We start from the raw sequence: 27,679 nt of genomic DNA, 5'->3' as shown, positions 1-27,679 counted from the left end.
GTTTAGTTATTTAAAAAATGTTGGTTGATACACAGAACAATAAGTTCGTTCTAAAAACGTTTTTGGTTAATACTTGTGGCATCGCTTAAATAATACGTCACTGCATCCGAGGAAGATGATTGGACAATATACTAAATCTCCCGTGATGCTCCGCGGTTAATGGTATCTGTCGCTTATTGACAACGTAGATTATGCTACTCGAGGTCATTTTTTTCTTCTGATTGCTATCCCAACGAAGTTGCTTTGCGCTGTTTCGGACTGGTTGGGAGATGGCGGCAGTTCTGCTTCAAGTTTTGGAGCGTACAGAGCTTAATAAACTCCCTAAAGCTGCTCAAAACAAATTAGAAAAGTTCCTTACTGACCAGAAGAATGAAATCGAATCCCTCAAAACGCAGCACGAGCGGTTCAAAGCGGACTGTGGTAAGTGGAGCATTGGCTAGTGGGTTAGCTAGCTTTAGTTCGCTATTTATGTCAACCAATATAACTTTAGCTGCTGGTTGGTTATATTTTACGTTACTAGTTAGCTAATAATCTATGAACCTGGCCGTATTTATTAGCTACTGCAGCAGTAACGTTATAGCCTGAGATGGTAGTAGTACAGGCCCTGTACTGTAACGTGAACGTTAGCTGGTTGAGTGCAATGATTGTTTTGCAAGTGCGTTTTAAGTGAAGTGAGTTTGATAATTAGTTAAGCTCGCTGCCGCTACCTTCTAGGAAGGGGTGACTAAACTGATCACGTTTTATTCCATGTACGTCCTCAAATTCTGGCTCGTACACGTTTCTCATTCATATTTCCAGTGTTACTCATTCTTGTCTAGAAGACTAGCGTTAGACACACCAGCTACCTACATCATATTATTGCCTCCCATGTCAATGTGTTGTACCTACATTGTATCGCTAGCCCTTGCTCATAACAATTTTCCATAACATACGATTAATTGACGAAGGCGTTTTCTGTACGGGGAGTTTTGTTAAGAGCCCTGACGCTCAATCTCAATCTGACCACGCATCGCTTGTGGTACGGTTTAGGAAGCATAATGACCTTTTTTAACATCAGCGAGAAATAATAAAATAAAGTTAAATTGATACTCAGAGCTATATAGTATAGTTTCGTCGGCTGGGGGCACCCATAGCTGTATGGATCTGTGCAAGAATGCTACAGTAAGTGTACAATGATTATTTCTTGCTGATGAAGGATAAGGGCCATATGCTACGAAAGCCATATTGCAAGCGACGATTGTTGACATTTCTTAACGTGTTTGAGAGCTAGCCTATCTCCTGCCCATGTGTGACATATCCCCCATGCCTTACTACATATATAGAGCAGCAATACTTTGACGTTGAGAAGAGATTGGCAGAGAGTCAGGAGCAGATTGTGTCTCACACCCGGAATTACCAGACTCTCAAAGAGGAGAATACCAAACTCAGTAAGTAGTCTGTTGTTTTCCACACTACCAATGTTGACATTCCACCTGTCACACAGTCCAAGTCCAGAAGGTTAGATTGAAGGTTAAGTGTTATATTCTCTTTCTCTGTAGTCGAAGAGCTGAACAATCTGAAAGGTGTGGATGTGGAATCGTCAGAGGAGAAGGAATCACAGCAGCCGGTGAGAATATGCGTATCTTTCTTTGTCCACATGACCGTTATGCATGCAGAAAGCTTTTTCATCAAACTTCAGGGAATGGAAGGGCATGAGCGTTAATATATATCATAACTCTATTTCAGAGCAAAGCCAAATATGAGATTGAGGCCGAAAGGCGGGAACTGGCTCGTCTGCTTGAAAAGAGAACTCAAGATGTGGAAAATCTCACCGGTAAGACACGGACTCGGCACATGCGAGTTGTCCTCATTGTAAATGATTTGTTTGTCTTACTACCTGCTATTGTTCCATATGATAAGTGTGTTCATTTGTTTTCCGCAGAGGATGTCAAGCGGCTAAATGACAAGCTGGTGGAGACCAACACAGCCAAAATAGATCTACAGCTCAAACTGGATGAGATCCAATCTTCTGAGGTCTCCATTCAGGTGAAAAAATCCAGAGCCTCAGAGCATGCTAGCCATTTACTTTATATGAACTACATTGCCAACATAACAAGGTTGTATTTCAAGCACTTTGAGAAGCAGATTGAGATGGGGGTGTCTCTGAGAATGCACCTGTCTGATCATCCCTATATTGTATTGAATACAATGATTGCTTAATGATTTCACACATTGTATTTCCAGCACCGTGAGAAACGTATGGAGCAGGAGAAGGAGCTACTGCAGAATCAGAACACGTGGCTGAACTCTGAACTGAAGACCAAGACAGAGGAGCTGCTATCAGTCTCCAGGGAAAAGGGCAAGGAGATCCTGGAGCTCAAGTGCAGCTTTGAGTGCAAGAAGGACGAGGTACTGTACCATAAGGCACACTGGTTTTATGACTTCTTGTGCAAATATATCATATATGCTTCAATTTCACCAGGCTGTTCTGTAATTGTATGATCTCGTATACAAAACAATAGACATAGAAAATGTCAATATAACTCTTAGAAATAATTATGTGGTGAGCATTACATTTCTTTGGTATGAATGTTGTGACCATAGAGCAGTCTATGTCCTTACACCCTGTGGCTTCCACCCTCTCTCCAGGTCACAAGACTTCAAACCCAAGTCACCAATCTGAAGAAGAGCAGTGAGAACCTGCAGAAGAGAGTGGAGGACCTGATGACAAAACTGAAAGAGGTTTGGTGTAAATTCAACTGATTATAAATGGGATTATTGATAAGGAACTATACTGTTATCAATACATCTATGTATTGTAGGCTAAAGACCATCATAGCACCATGGAGGAGAAGTACCGCAATGAACAGAATGCCCACATCAAGCTCTCCAACTTGTACAAGGTAATAATCTGACTATTCTTCTAATGTACTATGTTGGAATATGTATGCACACTGTTTTTTTAGTATGCAGGTGTATATTTTAGCACTGTTTTGCATTATGTACAATATTTAGTGTGAACATTTAGGCATATAAGGCATTCATAGCAGTGCGGTGGTAGCTTGCTAATGGTCCGTTCTTCTATGTGGTTTCTTTAGGGGTCAGCATCAGATGCAGAGTCCAAGAACGAGGAGTTGAACAGGGCCGTGGAGGAGCTGCACAAGCTGGTGAAGGAGGCTGGTGATGGTGAGATACACAATGCGTTCACTCTATTGTTTCCAATTCCTAATGGTTGTTGTCAACCATAGATTGTATCAATCTAAATAATATCACATTTTGAAAAGACCCAAATGTTATAGGAAAAAGTAACACTTTGGTTTGGCTGAAATCTAATAGAAAAATGTATAGAAATGTTTAGACATTTTTTTCTAATTATGTCATGGCTCTTCCTTCCAACAGCGAGACAGAACATGGAGAAGAAGCTGGCAGACATGGAGGGGTCAAAGAGCAAACAGGAGGCTGAGCTGAAGGAGAAGTTTAAGAAGATGGAGCTGGAGAACGCCAACCTGCGTGCCTCAGATAAGAAAAGAAGTATGTCACAGTACTGTATATCTGTATTGTCTAGAATTTTTCTTTAGCTACCATCTGAATCTGTTGAAATTGCTTATTTGAGAGATTATCTCATACTGCAAGACAAGGTGTCAAGATGTTGAATTATTGTTTTTTTAAAAGTGTTTATTTCCTCAGGCATGCCAGTGCTCACAGAGGAAGAGTTGGACTCCATGTGTCCGACCGCAGCTGCTGTGGCCAAGATTGTCAAGCCTGGAATGAAGTTCATGGAGGTGAAATGACATGTTTTAACATTGTGATGAAGCATTGAAATTAAATTAAGTGTCAAAGTCTCGAAGATACAGTGCCTTCAGAAAAAATTAATACCCGTTGACTTATTCCACATTTTGTTGTGTTACAGTCTGAATTAAAAATAGATTAAATATTTTTTTTTATTACGCATCTACACACAATGCCCCATAATGACAGTGAAAACATGTTTTTAGAAATTTTAGCAAATCCTATTTAAAATTAAATGCATATCTTATTTACATAAGAATTCACATCCCTGAGTCAATACTTTGTAGAAGCACCGTTGTCGACGATTACAGATTTGTCGTCTTGGGTACGTCTGGATTTGGGGATTTTCTCAAGCTCTTAAATTAGATGTGGAGCGACGGTGAACAGCAGTCAAGTCTTTCCACAGATTTTCAATTGGATTCAAGTCTAGGCTTTGGCTGAGCTACTCAAGGACCTTCACATTCTTGTTCTGAAACCATGCCAGGGTTGTTTTTGGCTGAATGCTTGGGGTCATTGTCCTGTTGGAACGTTAATCTTTGCCTCAGTCGAAAGATGTCCATATGCTTCCCAGATGAAACGGGTAGTAAGAGTTTGTGCATATATTATGACGACATTTTGTGATGTTTTGGATTACATTTTTTTCTGGAGTCAAGCCAAAGTCTACGCCCCTTTGTTGGTGATTAGGCTAACAGGAAATCGTCTAGCATCCATACGGTTTGGCTTGCAAAACTATTATGACCCCTCTATGGAAAGAAGAGACTCGCAAGAACACGTACATGACCACAGGCCTCACAATACCCGCCTGAAGGTCCCCCAGTACCAGCTGAATAAATTCATGGAAGTATATATGGAGACTGTTTCGTGTCAAAAAAATAAGGGGTTAATGTAAGAAGAAAATAATAATGCATGTTTCCAGATGTTTCTTATCTCTCTCAGATATAGGACAGACTAGAGGTCGACCGATTAATCGGAATGGCCGATTAATTAGTGCCCATTTCAAGTTTTCATAACAATCGATAATTGTCATTTTTGGACGACGATTACATTGCACTCCACGAGGAGACTGCATGGCAGGCTGACTACCTGTTATGCGAGTGCATCAAGGAGCCAAGGTAAGGTGCTAGCTAGCATTAAACTTATCTTATAAAAAACAATCAATCTTAACATAATCACTAGTTAACTACACATGGTTGATATTACTAGTTTATCTAGCTTGTTCTGCGTTGCATATAATCGATTCGGTGCCTGTTAATTTATCATTGAATCACAGCCTACTTCGCCAAACGGGTGATTTAACAAGCGTATTTGTGAAAAAAGCACCAATGTGTACCTAACCATAAACATCGACGCCTTTCTTAAAATCAATACACAAGTATATATTTTTAAACCTGCATATTTAGTTAATATTGTCTGCTAACATGAATTTCTTTTAACTAGGGAAATTGTGTCACTTCTCTTGCGTTCTGTGCAACAGAGTCAGGGTATATGCAGCAGTTTGGGCCGCCTGGCTCGTTGCGAACTGTGTGAAGACTATTTCTTCCTAACAAAGACTGTAATTAATTTGCCAGAATTGTACATAATTATGACATAACATTGACGGTTGTGCAATGTAACAGCAATATTTAGACTTAGGGTTGCCACCCATTCGATAAAATACGGAACAGTTCCGTATTTCACTGAAAGAATAAGCGTCTTGTTTTCGAAATTATAATTTCCGTATTTGACCATTATTAATGACCTAAGGCTCGTATTTCTGTGTGTTATTATAATTAAGTCTATGATTTGAAAGAGCAGTCTGACTGCATTCATTCAAACAGCACGTTCCTGCATTTGCCAGCAGCTCTTCACTCTGCTTCAAGCATTGCACTGTTTGACTTCAAGCCTATAAACTCCCGAGATTATGCTGGCAATACTAAATTACCTATTAGAACATCCAATAGTCAAAGGTATATGAAATACAAATGGTATAGAGAGAGAGAGAGTCCTATAATAACTACAACCTAAAACTTCTTACCTGGGAATATTGAAGACTCGTGTTAAAAGGAACTACCATCTTTCATATGTTCTGAGCAAAGAACTTAAACGTTCACTTTTTTTACATGGCACAAATTGCACTTTTACTTTCTTCAACACGTTGTTTTTGCATTTAAACCAAATTGAACATGTTTCATTTTTTATTTGAGACTAAATTGATTTTATCTATTATATTAAGTGTTCATTCGGTATTGTTGTAATTGTCATTATTACAAATATATATTTTAAAAAATCGGCTTTTTTGGGTCCTCCAATCTGTATCGGTGTTGAAAATCGGTCGACCTCTAGGACAGACACTTCAGAACAGACTTCCTATAGATTTGTTTGGTGGGGGACTATCTGTTCAATGTAGTGACCCCCCCCACAAAATTGGATGCACACGACCTCAATTTGGAGGACCATAGCAACGAGGTGTGAATACTTATGTAAATTAGATTTCTGTATTTCAATTTCAATACATATGCAAACATTTCTAAAAACCATGTTTTCAGTTTGTTATTGTGGGGTTTTGTGTGTAATTTAATCTGTTTTTGAATTCAATATCACAATAAAATGTGGAATAAGTCAAGGGGTATGAATATTTTCTGATGGCAAATGTTTAGTCGTGACTTAACATGTTTTTTTTTTTTTTAACACAAAACAATCCCGCTCTCTTAGCTGTACAATGCATTCGTGGACATCCAGGACCAGTTGCTCGTTGAGAAGCAGGAGAACCGGCGTGTGACGCGCGTGCTGGACGAGATCGTGCAGGAGGTGGAGGAGAAGGCGCCCATCCTAAAGCGCCAGCGGGAGGACTATGAGAGCATGCAGAGGTCCATGAACAGCCTCTGTGCCAAACTGGAACAGGCCAGGACGGTGAGCGGGAGAGGTGGTAGGACTGGACGAGTGAGGATCAATATGTGGGGGAGGGGAAAGAGAAATTGGCAGAGGAAGAAGTTGGGTCGTATTCATTAGGCATCAAACTGAAGAAAACAGACAGTAAAAAGGGAGGGACTACCTAGACTTATACGAAATGCTCATTTTAGTTTTGAAATGTCTACCATTTCATGAACAAAACCCAGATACATCACATAGAAGAGGGGAGAGAATACGACGCAGAAAAATACAGGCATGTATCAGTGCTAATGTCTGAGTTGAGGCTTGGATTGACCAATTTCGATCTCTTGTAATCTTCAGGAGATCCACAGCCTGCAGAAAGAGACAGATGAGGCCAAAAAGCACTGCTCCAACCTGGAGAAGGACAACCAGCACTCTGAGAGAGAGCTGGAGGACATGTCCCAGCAGGTATACCATGGTGTCATTTAGTGTCTACCATTACCATATTAATATAACTGTTAACTTAAAATGAACTAAACTACGTTCCAATGTTTACTCAACAGTGAGACTCCTGTCCAGGTGCACTAATAACAGAGTAATAGCACTGTAATAACAGAAATATAGGGGAACTTAAAATATGAAGTTAACAGTTTGGTGGCTATCAAAGTGTCTTGGTTTTCCTTGCTTTAACAAAATCAAGAGAAGCTCCTCCAGGAATAAGAATAGGAGCCACTGCCTTTAATAAGTTGCTCTCATATAGATTTTACTCCTTTTCATCGCGCCCTCTAGGTGCGCGTCCTGCTAGTGGAGCTGGAGGAGGCGCGTGGCAACCCGGTGGTCCGCGAGGAGACGATGAACCTGAGCAGTAGCTCTGAGATCATCAACCCACGCCAGGTTTCCTTCCGCAGTGTGGAGGAGCTGCAGCGGCAAAACCAGAGCATGCTGGCACGTCTCCGGGAGCTGGGGGAGAAGATGGAGAGAGAGAAGACCGAGGCCAATTCTGCACGGTAGCGAACGTTTATCAACCCCTTGGCACTGTACTTCCTCACCCTTGAACATAGTATCGCAGTCATACAGTCAGATTTCATTTGCTTAGTGCTTTTTACAAATGCATTATTTCTGAAAACAAACTCTATTTCTCCTGTCTTGTGTATATGTAGTGTGACCCAGCTGGAACAGCAGCTAGAGAAGATCCAGAAGGAGCTGGAGATTATAAAGGAGCAGAGAAACCAGCAAAAGCAGCTGGCTGACTCCAACGGCCGCCAGAGAGACATGTACCGCATCCTGCTGTCCCAGAGCACCGGCTTCAACCTCCCACCACAAGGTGAACTTCTCAGCAACCATCTCACAACCTAACCCCAACCTACGCGCTGTAAACACTCATCAATTTAAACCTCAACCACCACAGTATAACCACCCCTCAACCTAACCCTAATCACGACAAAGATGTATGCATTGAGCCTACCTTCACACACAGCCAAGTCAATACATGGACACGGGCATGTTTATTTATTGGGCCTTGGAGCTTTAGATCAATTCATTGATCTTTGTTATGCTTGTTATGTTATGCTTATGCTGACAGGATTATATATGTTCTTATTCCCAGGTCCTACACAGGAGGCAGCCCCCCAGATGTACACCCCCAGCCGGCCCTCCTTCCCCCCTCCCACCAGGTCCACCCCCATGAGGGCTTCAGCCGCTGAGTCTTCCCAGACCACCCAGGCCAAGGCTGCTCTCAAACAGGTCAGATGCATACCAGGGAGAGGCAGTCAGACAACATTAAATTTGACACTTTAATTTATTCTTTGTTGAATCAAAGGAAATTGAATAGTATCTCATCTATGTTATGAATTTTTTTACTTACCTCGTGTTGGTCAGCATGCGAAACTGGGCACAGTGTGTAGTTTGACTAGGCTACTGTTATTGCCTGGGGTTGTCCAGCATGCAAAATGACTGTCACTGCTGTTCACATGCAGTTCGGCACTGCAAGAGAGGACTCATCAGTTGTTACAAAATATTTTGTATTTTGATGTAATAACCATCATATCGAAGTAAACTTGGAGTCACGTGATATAATTTTTACTTCCACTAGGAGTTTATAGGCAGATTAAATAAATTATCATGAACTTCATGGTGGTGATGGACAGTGGTGAGCTTGACGCAAATTTACAATAAATATTGAGAGTATTATTTGAAATCTGGTGACATATGATAATCAATGGTTGGCTGCCAGTTATCAAATATAAATTATATTCCTCTTATCCATATCATCATATAACGTACCCTGTCATCTATCAGTGAACTGTTTAGAGAGCATGTGCAAGTTCGCCATTTATTGCCACAGTTTGCGACAAAACAATCCGTAGAGTTGAAAATGCGATGGAAACCAATTTAACTTCCACTCAGTGATCAAAGGGGAACGATCGCACACTCTCACTCAGTGGCCAGTTTATTAGGTACACCACCCCGTTCACAAAAATGTTTTTTTCATTCTGCCCCTTCCAGTTGAACGACTCCTTCACCACATACAAGAATGAGAAGGCGGTGAACGACAGGATGCTGAACGAGCAGAACGAGAAGCTACAGGAGCAGCTGTCTGCGTTCCGCTCCCAGAAGGCCAAGCTCTCCACACAGCTGGAGTTCGCCTCCAAGAGGTAAGTTGTTGTTTAAGTTATACTAAATCCAACAACAATACTGATGTGTATGTCCAGCATTGCTTTTTCATACTTCACCTGACTTATTTTAGAAAAATTCTGAGAAAATAGATTTCTGTTGCATTTTTAATTTTGGCTATTGATCATTTTCCGCTTCCCTTTTCGAATGCTCTGAACAAACACATCTCGTATGTATTTTTTGAGGCAGAAGTGTCCATCTGCTGAAGTAAATCAAACCGTGTTTGGTCTCTGTCAGATACGAGATGCTGCAGGAGAATGTAAACGGCTACAGGCGGGAGATCGCTGCTCTGCACGATAAGAGCCAGAAGATGGCCGCCACGGCTCAGAAACATGAGCAGATCATCCACACCATGACCCAGGATCTCCGGGCAGCCAATGAGAAGCTGGCCTTGGCAGAGGTTAGGAGGTCAAGGTTGGCCCAGGCGGGGTTAGTTAAGTTGTGATGGGGTATGTATGTTTATTCATTTCTCTTCTCCCCTCTCTCTCCATTTCTCCTTTCTTTTCTTTCTTTCCCCCCACCATCAGGTGCGTGGTGAGAACATGAAGAAAGAGAGAGACATGCTGAAGTCAGCAGAGTCCAGACTGAACCAGGAGAAGGAAGCCATGATGGCTGAGCAGCGCAACCAGAACCTCCTGCTCACCAACCTCAAGTCCATCCAGGTACACACACTGCTCTTACATATGTCAACCAGTTACACAAACACATTGTACCCTTACTGAGGCCTATCCTGACAGACTCCTTACAGTGGGCCTCTAGTAATTGAAAATGCCTCAAAGGACAAATCTGTGGTTTGGCTTTGCCCTACTTTCATTAGCCCTGTGGGATATCACTGCAAATGCAGCTTTGCCGTAGAGTCCAGTCACACTACTCTAGTGTAGAAAAGATCTATGTTTAATGACGATCACCTCCCTGCCTTACTCTTGTCCCCTAGCTGACGATGGAGCGTACAGAGACTGAGACCAGGCAGCGTCTGAACAGCCAGATAGAGAGACTGGAGAGAGAGCTCACCCAGTTTAAGAAGAAATTGGCTGAGGAGGTGGAGCAGAGGCACATGCTGGGCCGTAACCAAGACGTTCGTATACACTCAATCTTTTTCTTACTTCACTTCCTTTCCTCTTTCTTACTGATTTGCTCTTTGACACTGGTTGTCTTTTTTCTGTCTCCCTTATCTCCTCTGTCACTTTTTCATTCCCTCTTTCTTCCCCCAACCCTTTCGTTCTGTCCTTCTCTCTTTAATTGCCCTTCTCGTAGGGTATGAGTTGAATACCCATGACTGAGAATATTAGACCTTCTGTGGCTTTTACCATAACATCACTTAAGCCTTCTGCATGCTTTGGTTCAGCTCGCAAACTCCATTAAAAGAACGAGAAAAGGCGGCAATAGTACTGTTTGTCCATCTTTCGATGCCGTAGCCAGTATACACTTCCTCAACATTCAGAATTAATCTAAGATGACTCAAGAAATCTGTCATTAATTATGACGTTTTTGCCAACATTTTAGTCGAGCAATTTTACATCTAACTAAGATGTTTGGTGCGAAAAGTGAAGAAATTTGCATTAAATGATTTCTTTCTCGTTGAATGACAACAAGCACTTAAGTGAAGAATCCCTGCTGTTGACCAATCACTGATGAAGGGGCGTAGACTTCGTCTTGCCTTCAGACATTTTTGTGTGTGTGTGTGCACGAACACCCCAAAAAATCTTGCCGAAGACCAAAACACAGAAAAAACGTCACAATGTTGTCATATATGCACAAACTTTTTCGGCTGGGAGCATGCGGACACTTTTAGGCCCCCTTTCCTTCTTCCACCAGTTTTTATTTAAATATACTCCCTCAGGCTCAACTGCTGGAGGCCAAGAAGCAGCTAGAGGCCCAGTGTGCCCTGCACCAGAAGACCAAGGAGCTGTTGAAGAATGCTGAGCAGCAGGCTAACCTTCTGAAACAACAGCTCAGCCATGCTGAAAGCCAGAACCAGGGTTCAGGTCTGGGCCAGGGTCAGAGCTTGGGCCAGACTAACCCCCGGGCACCCATCAGAGCACCGTTAAGAGGTAGGCTTTTGTCCAAAGGGGCAAATACAGATGTCCTCTGGGAATTTGACTGAATTTGCCATGTATTGTGTAAAAGCATTGGAAATGGTGGCATTGGACCAGAACTGTTGGCATTTTCAGTCACTCTCTGTCTGTGTTTGTTTGTAGCTCCATCTCAGACCCAGTCCCAGGAGGCCCAGGCCAAGCTCCAGTCAGAACTAGAGGAGGTGCGCGGGCGTCTGCAGCAGGCCGAGAAGCAGATCAGTGATCTGCAGGAGCGCCTGCAGAACGCGACCACTAACGTGGAGCAGTACCGCACCGTGGTGCTCAGCCTGGAGGAGTCCCTCAGCAAAGAGAAACAGGTTATGTGTTGAGAATTAGCACAAGAAAAGCATACGAGTACTTATTATCCTACAATGACCCTTTGACTTATCAATCTTCCAACCTTGTAGTAATCGGCACTACCAGTGGAGTTCAAACTCACTTTGAACACCAATTTGATGTAACTTCTTTGATTCCTAACTTCGTCTCTCTCTACCTCTACCTCTCAGGCTCGTTCTCCTGTGGAGACTCGTCTAAAGGAGGCCCAGGAGTTCCAGCGTGGGCTGGAGAAGAAGCTGGTGGAGGCTGAGAAGGAGAAACAGGAGCTCCGTGAGGAGAAGAGGAAGGCCATGGATATTGTGGAGAAACAGGTAAGATGGCAACTGTACCAAATACTTTCTCAAAACAGAAGCAACAGCTGTTACTAAATGTTGCAATGTATTGACCCCTCTTAATGTTGGATGTCTGGAGCTGACTTGTTAGTCGGGGGCCCAACAAGGCTCTCCTCTGTCATCCTCCGCTCATGCCCACTCCTTTTTCCCCAGGTGAATGAGCTGAAGAGGACCATGAAAAACTTGCAGTCAGAGCTGCAGGAGGCGGAGGAGAGGAAGGCTGCAGCCATCACCCAGGAACAGAAGGCCATGCAGGACAGCCTGCAGCAGGTAGACTTCCAGCTATGTCAGGCTACATGTTCTCAGTCGGTAATTAAGGGCAAACTGCCCTGGATGTTGCTTGCTTCAGATCCTTTGTGCTCCACCTCTAGTTATAAATGAGGTAAAACGCTAGAAAGCCTGTTGGTATGACAGTGTCTAGGCATGGGTTTGTCAAACTTGACTCTCTCTCCTTGCACAGGGCAAGCTGGCAGTGGAGGCCCAGAACAAGTACGAGCGGGAGCTGATGCTGCATGCGGCTGATGTGGAGGCGCTACAGGCGGTCAAGAAACAAGGCCTGCAGGGGAACCAAAGCAGGAAGCAGCTGGAGGACAAGGCCAAACAGACCACCACCCAGCTACAGGAGGCTCGCACCAACTGGTACCAGCTGGAGAAGAAACTTAAGGTTGGTGGTTGGTCAGGAGGTGGGGGAGATGTGCCGTGAACGTTGTTGAAAGAGTAATGCAGATCTTTTGACAGACAATGTGGTAAAGAACTATTAGATTTGGCCAGAATGTTACAGGTTACCGTTCCATCAGTTGCTTACTGGTGATGAGCTGGAAACATTGTTCTTCACACCCTGGCTTCCCTCTTCCCCCAGGAGGACCTGTCCAAGCAGCAGAAGCGGGCAGACGAGCTGCAGAAGCAGAATGGCCTGCTGCACCAGCAGATGGAGAGCCTGGGAGCCAAAATGGCCGCCACAGTACAGCAGCAGCAACAGGCTAGTAGGGAGAGCAGCCTCAACCTGTCCTTCAGCGAAGAGGGCAAGTCTCAGGAACAGATCCTGGAGATCCTCAGGTAGTAGATAGGGATGTGACTTTGCTTACTGTGCCAATTCCTTTATAGGTACTTGATACCTGTATTACTGACCTGTGTTAAACATGGATAATTTACATCTGAATCTGCGGTCACCTGAATTTCCTGATTGTAAAACTGAAAGATCACACTGATACATTTTTACACTACAAAATGGTTTCCCAGACCAGATTGAGCTAGTTCTAGACAACAAAAAAAGCACCATTCTACCTTAAAAATGGGCTTAATCTGTGTCTGGAAACCGAGCCTATACTAGAGCTGTTCCTAACCAGTACTTTAGCGGGCAAGCAGTTTGTTAAGCCTGCTCTGACCTTTCCCTCCTGCAGGTTTGTGCGTCGTGAGAAGGAGATTGCAGAGACACAGTTTGAGGTGGCCGAGGTTGAGACACTGCGCTACAAACAACAGGTTGAACACCAGGACCGAGAGCTGAAGGAACTACAAGAGAGCCTCAACGCTGAGAGAGAGAAACTACAGGTAGAATTAGAAAGTTCTTAACCTTTCAGAGCATCCTTTCCTCTGTTACAGCCTGCTATGGGTTCATATTTTAATTTCAACTAACTCTGCTGTCTGCCCCCCAGCTGACAGCGAAGACTATGGCCCAGCACGATGAGAAAATGAAGAGGATGGAGAACCTAAACGTGCTGGTGGAGACCAACAAGATGCTGAAGGAGGAGAGGGAGCGACTGGAACAAGAGCTGCACCAGACCCAGGCTAAAGTAAGGACTCCTATACACTCTATTGAGTGATGTGGAAAACACGGACAGAATCACGGAATCCAGACATTTAAACGGAATTCAGCAATATTATAACATGTATTGAACTTATTAGGAAATCAACTAAATGTTTTGAATTGATAAAAAACGCTATTTTGCAGCTTTCTGAAACATGAATGCCCATGTTTGTGTGCGTTTGGTACACATTTTGTGTAGCCGTTAATGATGATGCTAATGATGACTGTAAATTCGTAGATGGAAAAGCATTCCTTAACCTCAATGAAATGTTAACTACAAAAGTAGCCTATGCCTACCTGGCAGAATATCTGATTATTTACATCAATCCAGTGGCCATTTGTTTTGTTAACTCTGCAATCACATGAGTGCTACAGAAACACTGCATTACCATACAATGGTCTCTGTGGGTGATTTGGAGAACAAAAACCAGAAGACGAAAACAAACCTAGAAAAACAAACGGAATCAAGCAAAACGCATAAATGGATTTTATTGGGCCCTATGAGTGTTAAAAGCATCACTAATAATTGGTACTAGCTACATGATTTCTTTCTAAAGATGTTTGTCAGCTGCAGTAATACTCCCAAATGTTTAGTAGGCATCCTAATGTTGATTTCTGAGCCAGTCTGTTGCCTTTTGGACACACATCACCTATATGATGAGACTGAATTACATTTTTTATAGTTCTGTAGAACGTCGTTGCTTTGATGCTATACACGAAGAACCCTTGTCTCTATACATATACTGACAGAGTGCTCTTTTTCTCATGTGAATTGAGCGTTTACCATTACCTCCTTTTTCTTTCAGGTGCGTAAGCTGGAGGCGGACATCACTCCCCTGCAGGACTCCAACTCTGAGCTGAGTGTGAAGAATGGCATGCTGCAGGCTGAGAAGAAACTGTTGGAAGAGGACAGCAAACGCTGGAAGGCCCGCACACAGGTCAGAGGTCAACTTCAATGTTTGTGTGAGAGAGATGATATACAATATGTGTGCGTGCTGTTTGTTCATAAATTCACTTTGGCTATCTACTCTGATTTCAGAGCACTCTCATCTGAGTGTACAAGAGCGCAGAATAACTGATGCATTTTCGAACACACAACACCCGTTGAATATGGCCGGTGTCATTAAACATCTGCAAATAAGTGTAATTCAATTATTGCAAGCAGGACAGTTGCAGTCACCAACACCAATAACATGAAAACAGCCTAACCAGCTCTGCTAGGGAGAGTAAAATGGTCAGTGAGCTGTTCTCTCATTTGTTTCTTGATGTAGCTAGCCAACGTTAGCCAGTTAGCTTGGGTGCTTGACTCCCATTGTGAGGTCAGATCAGCCCTACTCTTCGGGCCGAGATCATCCAGTGTTCGCTCTGAATGCTCAGAGAATTTACGAATGGACAATCTGACAACGTTCTGAATTTGCAAACGCCCAGAGCACACTCTGGCATTCCAGAGTGAATTTGTGTATGTGTCCCTCAGCAACTGGTGAGCCAGCAGAAGGACACAGACCAGGAGGAGAACAAGAAGCTGCACTCTGAGAGAGAGGCCCACCTCAAACGCATCCAGCAGCTCTCTGAGGAGACTGGGAGACTGAAGGCTGAGGTGGCCAGGTCAGTATGCACTCACTCGAAATAGACTCATCACAATTTACGTACAATTCTTTATATTTGTTGATATAAAAAACAAGGCAATAACCTACACTTATCAAAATTAATATAACTACCAATTTGCTATCCTATATTTATCTTGTCTTACTACACAATACACCTGTCATGTTGTGACATGCAATTTGCCGCTCACTCTGATTCTATGCATCGTTGTAGAATTATAAAACACACGTGCACACCAGGGTTGGGGACAATTCATTGTTTCCAATTCAGAAACGGAATCCAAATGTAATAGTACAGTAGGCTCAATTATAAACTGTCCCAAGATTGTCCAAAAATAATTTTATTTTATTATTATTTTCTAATCCGCATTCCTCTACACTTGACTACATACATACATACATACATACATACATACATACATACATACATACATACATACATACATACATACATACCCCTGTCCTCCATTAGGACCCATGCGTCGGTTATCACAGCCCAGAGCCAGGCGCAGAACCTGAAGGAGAATCTGGGCAAGGTGACCGCCGAGAGGGATGCGAAGCACCTGGACATCCAGGAGAAGTGCAAGACCATCACGCAGGTCAAGAAAATCGGACGACGCTACAAGACGCAGTATGAGGAGCTCAAAGTGCAGCACGACAAGGTGTGTGTGTGTACATTTGCTGATCATGCATGTTTAAACTGTACCTGCACATGTTTGCACCCACAGCTACAATGACCGGGGCCAGTCAGAACTTTACTGACTGTTAATTCTGTTCCGTTCCAACACTCTGCTCCTGTCCCCTTTGGTAGCTGGTGGCGGAGGCAGCAGCCAAGCCAGCCCAGGAGGAGGTGCTGCAGGCTGTGCAACAGGCCCAGCAGCAGGCTCAACAGGCCCAGCAGGCCTCTGCCCAAGAGATCCAGAGCCTGAAGGACTCCCTCAGCCAGGCTGAGACCAAGGTCAAAGACCTGGAAGGACAACTGAAAAACGTACAGGAGGTAGGTATACTGTATGTGTATGGAGCCAGTGTTGTAGATGCTGAGCTTAACTGCTTTTCTAAAAGTCTACTTTTGTGCAGATGGGTGTTGGCACCCTGTCAATATCATAAACCATGTTTCCATCCAACCATTTCATGCGGTTGAATTACCTGACGCATTAATAAAAAGTCCTGACAGGAAATGTCGGTGTAATTTCATAAATGTCGAAAGACAATTTGTTTGGTCGACATGGTGGGATCGTTTTGTCTGTATAAAGAATTATGAGCAAAATGGCGGTGGAAATGCCTTCATGCGCAAATATGAACATAACCATCATATCGAAGTAAACTTGGAGCAAATGATATTGGCCAACCACCACAATGTGGAAAACATGAAAAGTTTATAGGCAGATTAAATAAGTTCTGAACTTCAGCTGGTGGTTAAGTGCACAGTGATCAGGCACGTTTCCAATAGGATAAATATTGAGGGTAGGCTGTTATTTGAACGCTTGTGACCTGATGATCGGTGCTTGGCTGCCAATTATCAATTGAGATCGTCTTCCTCTTATCCATATCTCATCATATAACCCCCTGTCCACTATCAGTAAAGTCTTGTCCTAGAGAGCATGAGGTGAAACCAGACTGAGCGATTTATCACTACAGTTTTTGTGACAAAACCATAGACCGAAAAATAAATGATGTACATAGCCTTTTATCCCCAACAAGTCAGTTTGATGGATAACTCGCCACTGGTGGGAAAATCTGGTGTTTTTATGCAGATTTTTTTAAATATTCGCCTGATTATCTGTCACCATTTGGATAGAAACCTAGCTATTGACTAGAAATTAACCTTTGATTTGATTGTATTTGTATTTCCATTTAAAAGAAAAATTCCAGAGAAAGGTCATGATTGAATACGTTGCCACCTTTCTTGTCCACCCATGATCCTGTTCCCTTGTTCTGGAGGACCAATCTATTCCCTCTCCTGTACTTCCTTCACCATACAGCTTTACAAAACACCTCAAACCGTTGACCCCCAAACCCCTCTAATGATAGCAGGAGACACATTTCCATCTCGTATGGATTAATAAAGTATTGTTCTCCATCACCCTGTCAGGCGGTGAATGAGCGCAACACAGAGATGGGGCGGCTGAAACAGGAGCTGACCCGGCTCCAGGAACAGTCTACCCAGGCCCAGGGGACACAGAGTGAAGTGACCCGACTGAAACAGGAGCTGGCCCGCCTCCAGGAACAGTCTGCCCAGGGGACCCAGGGTGAAGTGACCCGGCTGAAACAGGAGCTGTCCCGGCTCCAGGAACAGTCTACCCAGGCCCAGGGGACACAGAGTGAAGTGACCCGACTGAAACAGGAGCTGGCCCGGCTCCAGGAACAGTCTACACAGGCCCAGGGGACCCAAGGTGAAGTGACCCGGTTGAAACAGGAACTGACCCGGCTCCAGGAACAGTCTACCCAGGCCCAGGGGACCCAGGGTGAAGTGACCCGGCTGAAACAGGAGCTCACCCGGCTCCAGGAACAGTTTACCCAGGCCCAGGGGAATCAGGGTGAAGTGACCCGGCTGAAACAGGAGCTGACCCGGCTCCAGGAACAGTCTACCCAGGCCCAGGGTGAAGTGACCCGGCTGAAACAGGAGCTGACCCGGCTCCAGGAACAGTCTGCCCAGGGGACCCAGGGTGAAGTGACCCGGCTGAAACAGGAGCTGCAGGAGAAGACTGCTCAGGAGGAGTCGCTACGGCAACAGATGGCCGACAAGGAGGAGAAGACCAAGAAGGTCTTCATGGGCGCCAAGCAGAAGATCAACCAACTCAACAGTAAGTCACATAGCTAGCTGTTTATGTTTTGTTTATGCACATTATCTAGTTTGTTGCCCCGATTTTAAAGAAATGATTTAAGTGATCTGAGAACTATCTGGGGTTTGTACACGGATTCCAAATGAAGTATTCTGTGTGTGTCCCAGTTGCGAAGGAGCATCTGACCAAGGAGGTGGAGGAGCTGAAGCAGCAGCGGGAGGAGCAGGAGGTGCGTCTGAGTGCTCTCAAGTCCCAGTATGAGGGCCGTCTGCACCGACAGGACCGAGAGATCAGGGAACTCCGAGACCACCGTGACGAACAACCTCAGAGAGACGAGTCCCAGGACCAGGGGAAAAATAAGGTACAGGCACTGCACACAAACATCTGCATGCACCCATACGTACTGTACAGGGAGTACTGTACACTTGATTTGGGATAAATTACATTTTAAATTCAGTCAATCCAGGAGATGAATTGAAATTCCAATTCAATTATTTGTGATGGACACTGTCTTCTTCCAGACCCAGGAGCAGCAGCAGAGAGCTCCAGATCAGAGGCAGATCAACCAGAGGACTTCCCAAGCTGCAGACAGGGGAAGGTAGAAATATGTCTGAATCATGCACACTGAAAATAAATACTGGTTTAAAATCTAAAGTAACTGATGCATCCCCCAACTCTTAACACCACGTCTGTCTTGTCTCCCATTTCTTACCAAACAGTGGTTCTTCCGGCTCTTCAGAGCAGCCCCCCACTGCCAACATCAAACCCACCACGGTGTCGGGCGGTGCCCCCAGTAAACCTTCCCCCATCCCCGGGAACAAGTCCACCCCCAGGGCCAGCATCCGACCCATGGTGCCCATAACCATGCCCACCCCCACGGCCACTGTCATGCCCCATACACAGTCTGAAAGCCAGGAAGGTGAGAGAAGTGGCTCTGTATTATAGGATTGGCATTAGATGGGCGACTGTTCCCCAGGGCAGCTGTGGATGGGCGACTTTTGACCTGACCTTGTTATCCCCTGTGTGTGTGTGTGTGTGTGTGTGTGTGTGTGTGTGTGTGTGTGTGTGTTAACCCCCACAGTGCTGCAGTCCTCTGAGAGTGGAACCCCCGTGGAACACGTGTCTGTGTTCGGCAGCACCAGCGGCTCGGTCCGCTCCACCAGCCCTAGCGTCCAGAACATCACGCACTCTCAGTTTCAGCCAATCAGCAGCCAGGCCACCGCCTTCGTCCAGCCAACCCAGCAACAGCAGGCCCCGCCCACCGCTGAGCTGGCCAGTCAGGAGATAGAGGCAGGCCCTAGTGGTCAAGTGGAGAGGCCCTCCACTTCTACGGCCGTATTTGGCTCTGCTATTGCTACAGGGGGCTCTGCTGGGCCAAAGCGTGCCCGCGAGGTGGAGCTGGAGGCTCGGGCAGAGAGCGCCGACATAGCCCTGGAGAACCCAGACGAACCACCCATCCCCAAGAAGCTCCGTATCATCCAGAGAGTGGGACTGGAGGAGGAGAATGAAGAGGGCACTGATGGAGAGGCTGAGGGGTCAGGGGAGAACCAGGAGACTCCAGATGGCAGCCAGGTAAACCTTAAGACATAGGAGTGTGTGCGCACAAATTCATACGCATGTGTATCAGGCCCTGTATGTGTACAGGTGCATGCATTCATCATCACATGAGTGTTGTTGCAAAACCCTATCTAACTGTGTGTGGTAGGAACTACCAGACGTGTCCTTTCCTGTACTGGGAGAGGTGGAGGAAGAGGATGACGGGGTGTCCCAGTCTGTCCCCTCAGACCACCAGGTGACCCCCCAACCCTCTGACACCCAGGACTCCAGCGAAGAGCGCCAGCCTGACGTCATCATCATCGACACAGACAGCTCCAGTCGAGAAGAAGAGGAGGAAGAGGCAGAGCAGGTGAGGGTTTCAGTATATGTTGACGTTAAAATATATTCAGTGTTTTATGAATGTTTGCAGAATCTGATATGTTGAGCTCTATTTAGGTGTTTAATTCGAAGTAAGGTGTGCATTTCACGCTAGAAGTGCATTTCACGCTAGATTATTTTCTCTCTGTAAAAGCACTTTGTGATAATTGCTAATGGATACAATCTTTAAATACATTTGATTATTCAAGAGATGTTTGTATTTTCCCAGTATGAGGAAGAGGTGGAGGAAGAGAAGGATGATGATGATGACGAGGACCAGGGGATGGGAAGAGAGGAGAGCAACGAGGGGAGCGGAGACGCCAACGAGCCGTTTGAAGGAGACGAGACGGGCCCTGAGACCTCGGAGCCTGTCTCGGAGAACGAGGAGAGCATGGGAGCTATAGACTCCACCTCCCAGAAACAGGCTGACTCACAAAGCGGTGAGGGACACTGTTTTTGTACGACATTTCTATTAGGAAGTCCCCCAATTTGCATTTGAAACACTGACTGAGGGAGTTTTGTCTGACAATTGAGAGACTTCCAAATATGGATGTTGTGTTTTGAAAGTAAAGTTAATGCAGTAAATATCATTAAGTAGAAGTGAATAGAAACTTCAGGTAGATGTGACTTAGTGACTGACGTATCAGTCTGAGACATTAACCCCTTCCCCTGCTTCCAGGTGAGGGGAGCAGCAGTACCACCGAATCCTTCCCCATGGCCATGTCCGACCCCCAAAGAACTACTACAGCCTACCGCTAGTACTACCAGCACTTTCTCCTTCTCTACCTCCCCCTTCTCCCCCTCCTCCAGCCTGCGCCTGCCCCAGTCTGTCCCCCGCCGACCCCCACACCCCCTGCCCCCACGCCTCTACATCCAGCCCCCCGGCCCTGAGCTGGGCCTGGGACCTCCACCCACACAGGTAAGGTTTTGATCCAGAAGTAAATACAGATATTCAGATGTAACCTGTACTAACATGCTCCTGGGTTCAATTATACAATATTCACTATGTACTGAGTCAGCTGTGCAAAAATATTTTGTCTAGTTCAGTGTCCTTGTGGTTGTTTGTCCCACAGAGGCTGTCTGCGCCAATCCGCCGGCAGTCTGTAGGCAGAGGACCCCAGCTCACGCCTGGGATAGGCAACATGGTAAGGCAGGAAGGAATGGTGCCTGGCTATATTTTGAGGCTTGGTTTCCCAGACACAGATTAGTGTTACCAAGCTTATTCCTGGACTAAAGGCTTCTTGGTCTAGGCATAATTTGGGTCCAGGAGTATTTCAATGACCATGTAACCTAACCAAGTCATGTCTTGCACAGTTTGCTAGTCCTTTCTCACCATCTCTGTTCTCCATCCCTCAGCAACACTTCTTTGATGACGATGACCGGATGGTCCCCAGTACGCCCACTCTGGTGGTGCCCCACCGGACTGATGGCTTTGCTGAGGCCATACAGTAAGTCTCTCTCACACACACACACACACACACACACACACACACTTACTTGTATGGACCCTTAAATGAATGTTGTGATTTAGTATTTATTGACTGGACCCGGTCTCTTGGCCATTGGTTTTTCATTGATATTATTATCGGTGTCTGTCTCAGTTCTCCACAGGTAGCAGGAGTTCCCAGGTTCAGGTTTGGTCCTCCTGAAGACATGCCTCAGGCCAGCTCGTCCCACTCTGACCTCGGACAGCTCGCCTCACAAGGAGGTACAACACACACCAAGTAGCACTGAGTGAATATGCTGCTCTGTACTGGCTTTTTCCTCTATAGATACAATATATCTGTCATGAAATTGATATGTCTTTGTAATGAGTGTCCGCTTCAACTCCCTGACCTCTGTGGTTGTGTCTGTAGGTCTGGGGATGTACGAGAGTCCACTGTTCCTGGCCGCTCACGACGAGGAGTCTGGAGGGAGGAGTGTTCCCACCACACCCCTGCAGGTTGCTGCCCCAGTGACGCTCTTCAATGAATCCCACCCCTCTGATGCCCAGGACATGGCATCCCAGTCTGTTCCCATGGTGACGACATCCACGAGCCACCACGGGCTGGCAGTCCCCGGCGGAGAGGCCATCCCAGGAGATGACGGTGATGAGGTGTTCATGGAGGCAGATAGTGAAGGGTGAGAACAGGGGTTGTTGTGGTGTGGGGATGGGGGGGTGTGTGTGTGTTGCTCATACACACTTTTCAATCCTATTAGTAGGAGTGGTGAAGCGTCCATGGATAGCCAGGCTGAGATGGACTCTGCCCAGCCGTCAGACGATGCCAGTCTGCCCTCCACAAGCCAGGAGCCCACCTCCAGCTCTGCCGGTCAGTACAGCTTTCCCTCTCTCACGTCTCTCTTGCTTGTTCTCTCACACCTCAACCTTCTCTCATCCCTGCTTACAACCTCTTTGTCTCTTCTCTAATTATTTTGTTCCCTCTCTCTTCAGACACCAGCAGTAGTGTGCAGCCCAAGCCCTCCGGCCGCCCCTTGGCCCAGCACTCTCTGCCCATGAGAATAGCCAACAGGGGCAGGGCGCTCATCCGCAGAGGAGGTGAGCTTTCATCTACATTGAATTTTTAAGTCTTGAAGGCCACTTTTAACCCAGAACAACATGTTATAAGTCCATTCAACTAAAGCAGTAGCTTTGCTACCATACTGTTGCCTAATAGAGTAGAAACGCAGCACACAACAAAGTAGATGAGAATTTAAAATTAGTTTGATAAGCAAGTGAAAGTAGGTGACATAAAGCACACATTGTAGACTTTTGTTTGGCATGTTGGAGTACATGTGCTGCAAGTATAGTTGGAGCAGGGTTGCTGTCATGCGAGAGATACTTAAGCCCCCCCAGCAGGTATGGTTTTAACTTGGTCTTGTAAAATGTTTTATCTTATGTTTGAACTTAGCACTGACAGTTTAGAGATAATTATTTCAACGCACATCAAAACAATCTTCAAAGAAGCTATAGTGACCCAATCTAAAGCAGCACAACAGAGTTACAAGTGTCATGAAGTGGCCATTTTGGATGATGGGTAAGATGGAACTTGACTCTATTCGCCTCCTCCATTCAAGGTATGGGCTTCCTTCGAGCAGGAAGAGGCCCCTTCGGTAGAGGAAACCTACCCCGCTAATGATGCCATCATGCACTGCTCCATCCCCCGCCCTTCATCCCAACTATCAATCATAGTGTCTTGGTCTACTTAAAAAATCCAACTAATTTGTGATTGACTTTTCTTCCCTAACTTTGTGTCAGTGGATGATACCATGTGCTTTAAAAGCGTACATTTTTGTTGTTTTGTATTTGTTTCGAGAAGAGTGATTGTTCCATTGCTTTTGTTTTTGCTAATAAACTTTGAGAAAAATAAAATGTTTGTCGTAGTCGTGCGTTGGCGGTGGTCCATCCATAGGGTGGCTCTAGGCACACTTGAGCCAGTTGATGGAGTTCTGGCGGGGATCGGGGTTGTCTGGTTTGGCCAGAGCAGGCAGGTCACCAGATATCTTGATGTTGAAGTAGAGCACTAAAATGGATTAGAGTTCATGTTACTATATAGATTATAAATAACTACCTTTCCAACAGAATAACTGTTTTGCTTTTAGATTAGCATTTTGACTTTTTAGTATTAGTTTTTATCCCAAGTGACCGGTCTCCTCCCCTTCATAAACACTGAAGTGTGTTTAACAAGTGACCTCAAGGGATCATAGCTTTTCAACCTGGGCAGTCGGCCAAGGAAAGAGCAGGTGTTCTTAATATTTTGTAAACCGGATGTCAAACACAGCATCCGCGTAAGAATGATACATTTCTTAAATGTGTATGTGTACATTACGTCTGTCTTTTGAACTGCAGTAACCCCATTTCCATGATACAACCAAGATATCAGATGTACAATACCTCAGACTAAGACTTGGGTCCAGCAGAGAGGAAGTATTTGTATCTGTCGGCCTTCTTGGCGCTGGGGACAGACACAGCTGAGGTCACTGAGGAGGGGAAGCCTTTCAGAGACAGCTTGATGTTAATCTCTACGCCCAGACGCACCTCTGCTCTGGGACCGTGGTGTGTCTTGGTACTGGACTTGGATTTCTTGCCACAGACGGGGCTACTTCCAGCAGGGTAGGAGTATTTCTGCATGGTGCCTCCTGTGAGAAAGAAATGGTCAATTAGGATTGAGTGAAGCAAGCTCATTTGTGTAAAGCAATGGGAGTAGGTTAGGTTGTGGTAATCCTCAAAGCTCTCCCTAACTTTTCTTGAAGAAGTAGACAGACTCGGGCCTTCTGGTAACAGGCACAGACAGGGCTGCAGTGATGGTGCCAGTCAGACCATCAAAACTAGAGGCAACAGATTTGGGGTAACCAGGCTCCTTGCCGTTGGCCATCCTCCAGTAGCCTTACATGGAAAAGAGATGGGGACAAAAGTGTTGCCATTTGGTTCCACCAAGGCATCTCCACTGCCCCAACCGTCTGAACTTCTCTCAGGTTCTAGGTTTTTCCTCTGCATTCAGTATCTTGATGATGTAGCTCTTGCCCTGGCAGTTGGTGCGGGTGACGGCACTGTCGATAGAGGACGGAATGCCAAACTCCTCCGTGACGTTGCGGGCTGGGCAAAGGGCCTTGGTCCTGGGGTCCATCGTCCAGAGAGGAAACCAAACCACAATCATTAGATAATGTATCAAGTCACTACTTTTTTTTGTCTGCTGCTGCTTTGGAAAAGCTACTTGACCTTCATAAACATTGAATCACTAAGTAATAAGTGAGATAGGAGAGAGCTGTGTAGGACAGTGCTGGGCATGAGCTGGGCCACTATGCTCAACACACACTTGAAGATGAGTGGTTCTGTTGGCCAGTCTGTTGATGGGCAGGTCACTGCAGAGGTCTGGGTTACTGTTGGCATCTAGAGTAAAGAGGACACACTCGTGTGGGTAGAAGCCATTACAATTGTGAACAATATTTAGGTGTTATTTACTATATAATATTATACATATAGCTTACTGTATAATAGCTAAATATTTACTTGAGTGATTGCATTTTATTTATTTTTTTTGCAATCAATTGATGCAGTACTGTACATCACAACACAGCAGACATCCCACAAGTGACTGACGGAGAAACATTAAATTAGTATCTAATCCTGAGGTCCCTAGCTGGTAGACTTTTGTGGGGTTTGTTTGGGTTGTTGACCTCCAAGGCCTTGGCTAGGCCTGCCAGGGTGCTGGGGCCGTTGAGCTGAGATGCCCTCCAAGAGACTGGTGGCTGCATCACTCAAGGCTTCACAGGAGATAAGGGGGCAAGATGGAGGACGTTAGAACATGTACATACAAACAAACACAAGCAGGTATACAATAGACTACACAATGTATCAGCATTCAGAGAGAACATTGGACTCCTGAGCCTACTAAGATACATAGAGCTTTGCTCTTGTCGCTCGACTACCTCAAAACATAAACAATAACTAGCTGTTCTACCACTGTCTCAGACAATACCTTCATCAAACACTTTGACACTCACTATCCATGACAGTGGCTGGGGCTGTGGAGGGGCCATTGAAGCGGTCAGTCAGAGGGTAAAAGTCAGGGTTCAAAGGGGATGCTGGGTCCTCGGAGAAAGGAGAATAGTCACTCTGGCTCTTAGAGCTGCTGGATCCAGGGTAAGGGCCGTTAGTGTCTGTGAGAAACACAGACCGGTTACAGGAATCCACAGAGCAGGCTACCATAAACTCTAAAGCATGAAAATGACTGATTCTAGCATGTAGTTGAAATTCTTAATCAATTGTTGCCCAGCACAAGTGCCTTGTATGTTGACAAAGTCCTCAATCTCTACATTTCATACATTACATGCAGTGTTCTGATAATGTCAATGATGGACAAGAGCACCCACAATAGGCTGAACATGTCAATGATGGTCAGATGGAGAGGTGTATGTGACCTTACTATGGTCTGAAAGCACAACAAAAATACCAGAAATGATCAACTTTTGTGTTCTGAGACCCAGAGGGCAGACAGACACACAGGATCAGCCCCTGAACTGTTGCATGTTTCAGTACAGTTACTGCTTTCATCTCATCTGACCACCATACATCGATAACCTATAGAGGCCTATTGTGGGTTGGATTATCACATGCAGTCAGTCGGTCACTGATCAACACGTAACCAGATGGAGGCTAATTGCTCTTCCAGTCAATAAGCATGGCCTTGGTTTGGAAAAACTCAGGACCCCAGCTATTACACACATGCTTTGTCTGCCTTCCTTACTCTCGCTGTTTAAATTTTTCTTGGAAAATTTGAGAGACTTCAATTCTGTCTTGCTGGAGGATTTGTTCTTAGGAAGCGCTAAAGATAATTTTATCTTATTCAAACGTTTCTACTGTTTAAAATGGCCCACTCTAACCTAGCACAGTTTGGCCTATAATCAGGGTACACAAGCTCTGTTGATCCATGCAGTTACTTTGCTACAAAGACAAAGACAATAACTGAGCCTGTTGGCTTTTTCTTGGCATCCTGCTTGATCCTCTGGGTTGGTGTTGGAATTGGAGTGGCATCTAAGAACAGAAGAAAGTTGATGAATCAAAAACGATTAGTAAATGGTCTGATCCATCACTCTATTCAACTCACTTTAAATCATTAACTACATAGGCAGTGTTCTTTAGACATGTTCTCTGTGGGACTGATGGGTTTAATGGATTACTGATTGCTGGTTGTATTGTCCTGGTTAAGTTGAGCTAACTATCAGATATCATGAAAAAGTGTTGTAAAGAGTCTTCATAAAGATAGCTGTTGGACGTACCCCAGTGGTTTTGGTAGTCACGGCTACAGGTGTCATAGCGGACACAGCCTGAGTCACATTCGCAAAGCCTGCCTCGTCTGAACCATTCACCACACCTACCACTGCACGACCTGATATTGACCAACACACAGACTTTCTCTTTGTACATGGTCCTCTCTACTACACCATTGATGGATGACTTGGCCTGTCACATAGTTTGAGTTTCAGGTACATCAACACATGTTTACATTCATGCATATATACAGACTCTGATGAATAACCATGCTGACTTTTAAATAAAGACATAGTAATAGCATCAGTCTTACCGGAAGTGCAGAGAGCCTCAAAGTCCTTGCAGCACTCGTCATGAGGGAGGCTGCTGGCGTCACACTAGCAGGGCTGACCACGAGCAAATGGCTCACCACATCTAGCACTGCAGCTGTCTGCAGGTTGGGGCGACAGCGATGGGGAGGGATGAGCCCAAAAACAACTACTACTGTACATTCAATGCTACCATTAAAAAAAGTCCAAAGGGACTTACAGAACTGTTGACATTAACAGTGTCACATATTCAGCATATAATGTGGCCCCTGTACCAGACAATGGGTTCTTACCTTGAGCAGCAGAGAATGGCAGAAGAGCAGCATGGGTCGCCACCACGAAGGCAGCCAACAGCGACGATGAGGTCATCATGAGTTTGTCTCTAATAGAATAGAAAAACAAGACTATTAAATACCTTTTGTCCAACTCAGTAGGATGAACTGGAAAAAAGCATCTTCCTCTTTGGTTTTATCCATAAAGGAGT

The 27,679-nt window shown here is 45.0% G+C and overlaps 2 protein-coding genes across 4 annotated transcripts; one reads left to right on the top strand and one right to left on the bottom strand.

Annotated features, from left to right (window-relative positions):
* Positions 1 to 173: 173 nt before the first annotated feature.
* Positions 174 to 23,488, top strand: LOC115103205 (nucleoprotein TPR-like). The gene is given in 48 exon segments (XM_029623981.2): positions 174 to 420; positions 1,323 to 1,427; positions 1,539 to 1,606; positions 1,726 to 1,813; positions 1,922 to 2,025; positions 2,224 to 2,388; positions 2,629 to 2,721; positions 2,802 to 2,882; positions 3,078 to 3,165; positions 3,379 to 3,510; positions 3,667 to 3,761; positions 6,460 to 6,657; positions 6,979 to 7,086; positions 7,408 to 7,625; positions 7,779 to 7,942; positions 8,225 to 8,361; positions 9,124 to 9,272; positions 9,529 to 9,691; positions 9,819 to 9,953; positions 10,226 to 10,366; positions 11,132 to 11,342; positions 11,490 to 11,683; positions 11,873 to 12,013; positions 12,188 to 12,304; positions 12,495 to 12,698; positions 12,894 to 13,090; positions 13,435 to 13,582; positions 13,687 to 13,824; positions 14,645 to 14,776; positions 15,313 to 15,443; positions 15,915 to 16,104; positions 16,254 to 16,439; positions 17,535 to 18,246; positions 18,393 to 18,586; positions 18,747 to 18,823; positions 18,945 to 19,144; positions 19,307 to 19,797; positions 19,931 to 20,131; positions 20,369 to 20,579; positions 20,819 to 20,867; positions 20,869 to 21,058; positions 21,213 to 21,284; positions 21,496 to 21,587; positions 21,741 to 21,847; positions 21,996 to 22,260; positions 22,342 to 22,448; positions 22,571 to 22,675; positions 23,194 to 23,488. Coding segments are annotated over 48 exon segments (7,704 nt in total). The 5' UTR covers positions 174 to 269; the 3' UTR covers positions 23,253 to 23,488.
* On the bottom strand, positions 22,823 to 27,312 carry LOC135563046 (proteoglycan 4-like). Of its 3 annotated transcripts, XM_065005843.1 has the most exons (6): positions 27,201 to 27,312; positions 25,621 to 26,650; positions 25,294 to 25,380; positions 24,359 to 25,006; positions 24,011 to 24,255; positions 22,823 to 23,639 (listed from the first exon to the last, which is right to left on the bottom strand). In XM_065005843.1, exons 4-5 carry the CDS (start codon positions 24,489 to 24,491, stop codon positions 24,017 to 24,019), a joined length of 372 nt encoding a protein of 123 aa, XP_064861915.1. In that variant the 5' UTR covers positions 24,492 to 25,006; positions 25,294 to 25,380; positions 25,621 to 26,650; positions 27,201 to 27,312; the 3' UTR covers positions 22,823 to 23,639; positions 24,011 to 24,016. The 3 variants fall into 3 exon arrangements, with proteins under 3 accessions (XP_064861915.1, XP_064861912.1, XP_064861914.1); XM_065005840.1 differs by lacking the exons at positions 22,823 to 23,639; positions 24,011 to 24,255 and having other exon boundaries at positions 24,493 to 25,006; XM_065005842.1 differs by lacking the exons at positions 22,823 to 23,639; positions 24,011 to 24,255; positions 27,201 to 27,312 and adding an exon at positions 26,896 to 26,993 and having other exon boundaries at positions 24,493 to 25,006.
* Between the last annotated feature and the right edge of the window lie 367 nt (positions 27,313 to 27,679).

Source organism: Oncorhynchus nerka, linkage group LG20, assembly GCF_034236695.1.
Source record: "Oncorhynchus nerka isolate Pitt River linkage group LG20, Oner_Uvic_2.0, whole genome shotgun sequence".
Classification (NCBI taxonomy): Eukaryota; Metazoa; Chordata; class Actinopteri; order Salmoniformes; family Salmonidae; genus Oncorhynchus; species Oncorhynchus nerka.
The sequence above is the reverse complement of the archived record's forward strand: the minus strand, read 5'-3'. Positions and strand labels throughout refer to the sequence as shown.

Coding starts and splice junctions, on each gene's coding strand:
- LOC135563046 (XM_065005840.1), bottom strand. CDS start 25,825: ATGGTAGCCTGCTCTGTGGATTCCTGTAACCGGTCTGTGTTTCTCACA. Junction 25,381..25,620: donor CCCAGCCACTGTCATGGATA/GTGAGTGTCAAA, acceptor TCTCCTGTGAAG/CCTTGAGTGATGCAGCCACC. Junction 25,007..25,293: donor GCCTAGCCAAGGCCTTGGAG/GTCAACAACCCA, acceptor TCTTTACTCTAG/ATGCCAACAGTAACCCAGAC.